The 7500-nt window shown below is 45.2% G+C and overlaps 1 protein-coding gene across 1 annotated transcript in view; it reads left to right on the top strand.

The window, feature by feature from the left end:
- LOC143275750 (cyanophycinase-like) overlaps positions 1-7500 on the top strand; it is a 12406-nt gene that overhangs the window by 3506 nt on the left and 1400 nt on the right. The window contains exons 4-5 of the mRNA XM_076580028.1: positions 1446-1572; positions 3134-3275. Coding sequence (XP_076436143.1) covers positions 1446-1572; positions 3134-3275 — 269 coding nt within the window. The remainder of the gene's footprint in view (positions 1-1445; positions 1573-3133; positions 3276-7500) is intronic.

Here is a 7500-nt window from a genome sequence, read left to right as displayed (position 1 = left end):
TGGATGGTAAAATAAATATGAAAGGATTGATGGTTGGAAGGCTGCTGAACAGGAGAATGGATGGTAATAGGAATGATGGATGGGAGGATGGTACATGGAAGGACTGATGGTAAAAATATGGATGGATGGATGGCAAAAACAGGAAGGATGGATGGATGGACGGATGTATGGATAGGTGGATGGGAAAAAGATGAGGGATGGGTGGATGGATGGATGGGTGGATGGATGGCAAAAAGATGATGGATGGATGGGTGGATGGATGGATGGCAAAAAGATGATGGATGGGTGGATGGATGGGTGGATGGATGGCAAAAAGATGATGGATGGATGGGGAAAAAGATGAAGGATGGATGGATGGATGGATGGATGGATGGATGGATGGATAGATAGATGGATGGATGGGAAAAAGATGAAGGATGGATGGATGGGTGGATGGGAAAAAGATGAAGGATAGATGGATGGATGGATGGCAAAAAGATGAAGGATGGATGGATGGGTGGGTGGATGGATGGATGGCAAAAAGATGATGGATGGGTGGATGGGAAAAAGATGAAGGATGGATGGATGGATGGATGGGTGGATAGATGGGTGGGTGGATGGGCGGGTGGTAGAAATGGTGAATAGGTTAATTGATGGATGGCAAAAAGAAGATGGATGAATAGATGGATGGATGGCATGAGGAATAATGAAAGGTATAAAGATGGAAAGATGGATGCGTGGATGGATGGTAAAAGAAAGAATGAATGACACATGGGTGGATGGACGGGTGGATGGAAGGAAGGCTAGGTGCATTGATGGTCGGTAAAAGGATTGATGGATGGTAAAATGGAGGGAGGAATGGATGATAAATGGATGGTAAACGTATGGACGGTAATAAGATTGGTGCAAGGTAGAAGGATGTATGGTTGGTAAAAAGACAGAAGCGTGACAGAAGGATGGGTGATTGTCAAAACCCGCTGAACGTTGATATGGATTACAGGATCTTTAACGTACGTAAAAAAAACATATTTTAGTTTTCTTCATGCGCATAATTATACACGAAGGGGGTTCAGGCACTTGCAGGTCTATCTGCACATATGTGGACCTGGAAGATTGGAGAAATCTCAACCCTCAAACCCACGTTTATTAATGCACCAGAACAGGCGTGTTGTATGAAATATGATCTCTTCAAGTCTTAACAATCTTTACTCTCTCTCTCTCTCTCTCTCTCTCTCTTCTCATGCAATGATCTTCTCAACAATCAACTCAAAGCCTATTGTTTTTGTTTTGTTCGTTTATTTTGTTTATCTTTTTTTTTTTTTCTTTTTTTCTTTTTTTTTTTTACAAACTCCGATTTTCCTAGGTGTTGCTTCACAAAACTAAATCAGAATATGTACTTGCTTCCATGCTGACTAACTCGTTGGCTGGTTGGTTGGTTGGCTGGCTGGCTGGCTAAATGATGTCAGGGGGGAGAAGTTGGAACGCTTTGAAGTACGGAGCGATGGAGTTCTCTTTCTCTGCCGACAACCTGACGTATGACAGTGCCGGAGGACTGGGTTTTCTGGATGGCTACGTCATCGACACGCACTTTGCGTCAGTTGAGTTTGTGTGTGTGCGTCATAGCGTGTGTGTGTGTGTGTGTGTGTGTGTGTGTGTCCGCAAGCAACATAAATCTGTGTCGGAATATGTGTGTGTGCGAGTGTATACAAGCGATTATGTGCGTGCAAGCGAGTCAGCGTCTGTGTATGTGGACCACCGTCGCATGCGTGTCTGTGCGTGCTTTAGAGTGTGTGTTACGTGCATAGGGACACACGTATGCGTACATACGTGTTTGAACACGCGCGCGCGCGTACATGAGTTGTGGTGCCTAAGAAAGAGAGACAGAGACAGAGAGAGAGAGAGGGGGGGGGGGATGGGGACATAGACAGAGACAGTGTGTGTGTGTGTGTGTTTGAATAGAATAGAATGTTCTGAATAGTGACGTAGTAAAGTGACTTGCCCATGTGGTTGCGTGTTTGAATGGTGATGCTTTGCGCATTCTATTCTGTTCTATTATGTTCTATTCTATTCTATCCCAGTTCATTCCACACCTATCTGTATAAAGGTGAGCGACATCCGCAGTCTGCCCAGGGATGTGTCCTGGGGCTGTTCTATTATTTTCTATTTCATTCCATTAAAATTATCATGTTCCATCCTACAGTTTTATGTTATATTCGATTCCATTTAATTTCAGTCCTTCTATTCCGGTCGGTTCCATTCTATTCAATTCCATCCTATTTTTTTTAATTATATTCTAGTTCTTTCCAATCCATTCTATTGTATTCTGATCCATTCTATTCTGTTCTGGTGTGTTCCACCATTCTATTTGATTGTATACCATCCTATTCTTTTCTGATTTTCTTTTTTCTATTCTAGCTGTTTCTATTCCAGTATATTATGTTCCATTTCACTCTGTCCTGGCATATTCCACTGTTTTCCATTCCATTCTATTCTGTTCTATTTCGGTGCTTTCCATTTTTGCTCTGTTCCATTTCATTCTGTTCTGTCATATCCCATGATTTTCTATTCTGTTATATTCTATTCTTCTCTATCCTATTCTTTTTTCTATTCTAGATTTCTACAATTTTGTTCTGTACCATTTTATTCTGTTGTGTCATGTTCCGCTATTTTGCGTTCTATTCTAGTCTATTCTGTGCTCAGTAATCGAGGCAGGCAGGGCCGCATGATATGATTGCCGAGCGATATCCGCGCTCTTCGCAGTGGGGCTGCACTATTCTATTTTATTCTGTTCCAGTCTATTCTATTCTGTTCTATTCTATTCCATTCCTTCACGTTCTTTTCTATTCCGTTGCATTTGATTGCACTCTAGTCCTTCCATTAAATTCTACTCTATTACATTCAGTTCAACGGTGTTATATTCTGTTCTGTTCTTTTTCATCGCATTTTTTTGTTTTTCTGGTTCTTTCCATTTTGTTCTATTCCATTTTATTCTGTTCTGTCATATTACTCTGTTTTCCTATTCTATTTTTTTTCTATTCTTTTTCAGTTTTTATTCATTTCCATTTGAGTTCTGTCCATTTTGTTCTGTTCCTTTTCATTCTGTTCTGTCATATTCCACTGTTATCCATTCTATTTTATTCTATTCTATTCTCAGTAACCGAGGCAGAGAAGGCCGCATGATACGACTGCTGAGCGACACACGCGCTCTGCCCAAGGGTGTTTCCCGAGGCTTCGGTGTCGACGAGAACACAGCCCTTGTCATCACACAGCCTGGAACACCTCAGGCCGAGGGCAAGGTACACTGTGTGGGTGAAGGAAGGAAGGAAGGAAGGAAGGATGGAAGGAAGGGAGGGGGGTGATGAAAGGGAGGAAGGAAGGAAGTGGGGAAGGGAGGGAGGGAGGAAGAGAGGGAGGAAGGGAGGGAGGGGGGAAGAAAGGGGGAAAGGGAAGGAGGGAGGAAGAGAGGGAGGAAGGGAGGGAGGGGGGAAGAAAGGGGGGAAAGGGAGGGAGGGAGGAAGAGAGGGAGGAAGGGAGGGAGGGGGGAAGAAAGGGGGAAAGGGAGGGAGGGAGGAAGAGAGGGAGGAAGGGAGGGAGGGGGGAAGAAAGGGGGAAAGGGAGGGAGGGAGGAAGAGAGGGAGGAAGGGAGGGAGGGGGGAAGAAAGGGGGAAAGGGAGGGAGGGAGGAAGGGAGGGAGGGGGGAAGAAAGGGGGAAAGGGAGGGAGGGAGGAAGAGAGGGAGGGAAGGGAGGGAGGGGGGAAGAGAGGGAGGAAGGGAGGGAGGGGGGGAAGAGAGGGAGGAAGGGAGGGAGGGGGGAAGGAAGGGGGAAAGGGAGGGAGGGAGGAAGGGAGGGAGGGGGGAAGAAAGGGGGAAAAGGGAGGGGGGGAAGAGAGGGAGGAAGGGAGGGAGGGGGGAAGAAAGGGGGAAAGGGAGGGAGGGAGGAAGAGAGGGAGGAAGGGAGGGAGGGGGGAAGAAAGGGGGAAAGGGAGGGAGGGAGGAAGAGAGGGAGGAAGGGAGGGAGGGGGGAAGAAAGGGGGAAAGGGAGGGAGGGGGGAAGAGAGGGGGGGATGCAGGGAGGAAGGAAGGAAGGGGGGGTAAGGGATGAAAGGGGAGGTAGGGAGGAAAGACAGAAGGAAGGAAGGGAGGAAAGATGGGAGGGAGGGGGAGGAGGAAGGAAGGGAGGGTGGAAGGAAAGAAAAGAGGGGAAGGGAGGAAGGAAGGATGGAAGAAGGAAGAATGAAAGAAAAGGGAGGGGAGGAAGGGATGGAGGGAGAAAGGAAGGGGAGGGGGGGAGGAATGAAGGGAGGGAGGGGGGAAAGGGAGCGAGGAAGAGAGGGAGGGAGGATAGAAGGAAGCAAGGAAGGAAGGAAGGGAGGGAGGGAGGAAAGGAATGAAGGGAAGAAGGAAGGAGGCGAGGAAGGGAAGGAGGGAGGAAGGGAGGGAGGGAGGGAGGAAGGAACATATTTGCAAATAGGGTGGAAGTAGAGAAGAGAAAGAACAATAAGAGTTGGAGAGTAATTGATGGTAGTTTTTTGTTGTTGTTGGTTTTTTCCTTTAAAAAAAGAAAACAAAAAAGAAAAACAAAAGTGGGGGGGGGGGGGGGGGGGGGGGGGGGGGGGGGGGGGCTCAGTTGCATGAAGACAACGGAGCACCCATATCTTCTATCTTTTCTTTTCTTTATTCTTTTCCTTTTTTTTCCCCCCCCTTTCCTTTTTTCTCCTTTTTTTTCTTTTCTTTTTTTGGGTGCTTCAAGCTGCCTTTCTTCTTTGGCAAAAAAACAACAAACAAACAAACAAACAAACAGAACAAAAAAACAAAAATAATTGAGTTCCAAAGTATGTCTGTGCCACTCCTCTTGTACTCTCTTGCAACTTTTCGCTTTCGATCGTGTATGGCTATGGTACACTTTGTGGGAGATGGTCATTGAAGACGAGTACCCATCCATCCTCTCTTTCTCTGTCTCTCTGTCTCTCTTTCTCTCTCTGTGTCTGTCTCTGTCTGTCTGTCTTTCTCTCTCTCTCTGTGTCTCTCTCTGTCTCATTATCTCTGTGTCTCTCTATCTCTCTTTCTCTCTGTCTCCGTCTCTCTCTCTCTCTCTCTTCCTCTCTGTCTCCGTCTCTCTCTCTCTCTGTCTCTCTCTGTCTGTCTCTCTCTCTGTGTCTATCTCTCTGTGTCCCTCTCTTTGTCTCTATCTCTGTCTCTCTCTCTGTGTCCCTCTCTTTTTCTCTCTTTGTCTCTCTCTGTCTCTCTCTCTCTCAGTCTCTCTCTGTGTTTCTCTCTGTCCTTCTCTCCCTCTCTCTCTGTGTCTCTCTCTGTCTCTCTCTGTGTCCTTCTCTCTCTGTCTGTCTGTCTGTCTCTCTCTGTCTCTGTCTCTCTCTGTCTCTGTCTCTCTCTGTCTCTCTCTCTCTCTCCTTGAACGCCTCCGCGGTTGGTCTGTACTTTTGTTTTATTTTGCGTTGAATATGAATATCATTATCAGTTCATTATGACGCTATTGTGGTTGATAGGACAGTAATTAATGGTTAACAAACCACGAAGAGTGGTTTACAACTCTCTCTCTCTCTCTCTCAGTGACTTGCAGTTTCAGAGCTGTTTTATACCAGCAACCCATTCAGCTAGCACAATAGGTAAATCATAGGTTCGTATTATTGGGACACGCCCGTACCCTTCCTCAATAAAGGAAGCTCTAGGCTCGTCTTCCATACCCATCATTTGACGTGCGCTCACAGCACCAATGACAGAAGACATGTGCAAAGACAAATTAGCTTTTGTTCAAGACCGGCATGCCCTTTGTGCTCGCTGAATCTCGGAGGCGTAGGCAGCATTGACTGGGAGTTGCGTACCTTGTGTATGAAGGGAGTTACCACTCTTTATTTGTTTAAAGGAAGGAAGGAACGGAAAGAAAAGGAAGGAAGGAAGGAAGGAAGGAAGAATGAATGGGCAAAAGAGAGAAAGAGGGTAAGAAAGAAAGGGTGAATGAATGAATGAATGAATGAATGAATGAATGAATGAATGACCGACCGAATGAAACGAAGAATTTCAGTTCCTGATGTTAAAAGATTAAGCATACATGTTTTGATTTTTCATCCAACCCTGTAAAACATCCCCTATTCCATCGCATTAGAAAAGTAAATTAAAAAAAGAAAAAGGAGGGTTGGGGGGGGGAGGTGAAGGGAAGTAAAACAAGCTAAAATATGAAATGAAGAAACATGTTTTTGTGTTAAAGATGAGAAGAAGAAAACTGAGACAGACAGACAGACAGAGACTGACAGACAGGCAAAGACAGAACATGCGAGAGAGAGACAGATATATAGAACACACACAGACACAGACAGACAGGCACACAGAGATTCAAATTCCAAAACTTTATTACTCAAGGATAAAGATTTTAGGCATCGCCCAGTCTTCCAATCTGTCCTTGTGACAACAATAACAACATTAACGATAACGACACAACAGTAATAATTTTGTTAACACTGCTACATCTACTGCTACTACTACGAATAATAACCACCATCATCATCATTAACATCGTAAAAAAGTAATAAAACGAACGCATTCACACATTCATATCCATACACATGCACACATTCTCTCCACACACACACACACACACACACACACACTTATGCACATACAGAGTCATGACCGAAGTGAGAAACAAATAGCGGACATAAAGAGAACAGAGAAACACAACTTTATCATTGTGCATATACAAAAGTTATTAATTTGCTGATGCAGATGTTACAGGTAATAACATCCAATCAACAGGCGAACAAGTAAAAACATTAAAGCACAAAGGTAGAAAATAAAATAAATTCACTGCATGTAAAGGTATAGATACAAATTTCACACACAAAAAAGCATGATTTTCTGTCTTTTTCAGAGAGAGTGGGAAGATGGGAGGAAGAAAGGAAGGAAGGGGGTGGGGGATGGGGGTGTTTTCATACGCTAGGGAGGAACAGGTCCCATTTTACCTATCCCTGTTTTGCCTACACTGTTGAGCGTGCAACATCAGGTACCATCAAATCGTAATGTTCTCTCTCGAGAGACGGACATTTCGGGGGAGGTGTGTGTGTGTGTGTGTGTGTGTGTGTGTGTGTGTGTGTGTGTGTGTGTGTGGCGGGGGTCCTGTTTCGCCTTCTACAGTCGTTCCTGTTCGTTTCGCTTATTCATCTTCTGTCTGCTTACCTGTCTTTGTCTATTAGTCTGTCTGTCTCTCTGTCTGTCTATCTATCTATCTCCTTTACGTACACACTCGCCAGCACCCCACACCCCCCTCCTCTCCACTCCACTAGACCATGAGTGGTGGTCTAGACGCTAGTCATTCGGATTAGACGATACACCGAGGTCCCATGTATATACATCCATGCAAAAAAGCGAGCGGTAAAATAGCCCCATAGCAGCAAAAAAAAAAAAACAAAAAAAAAAGGGGGGGGGGGGGGGGGGGTTGTCCCTGGCAAATTTCTGGAGAAGCGCTTGCAGGCAGGGGAAAAGGAAAAAAAACACCAAAAAAACGGGGGG

Source organism: Babylonia areolata, chromosome 31, assembly GCF_041734735.1.
Source record: "Babylonia areolata isolate BAREFJ2019XMU chromosome 31, ASM4173473v1, whole genome shotgun sequence".
NCBI classification, from domain to species: Eukaryota; Metazoa; Mollusca; class Gastropoda; order Neogastropoda; family Buccinidae; genus Babylonia; species Babylonia areolata.
Note: the sequence above shows the minus strand (reverse complement) of the source record. Positions and strands in the feature narration are given on the sequence as shown.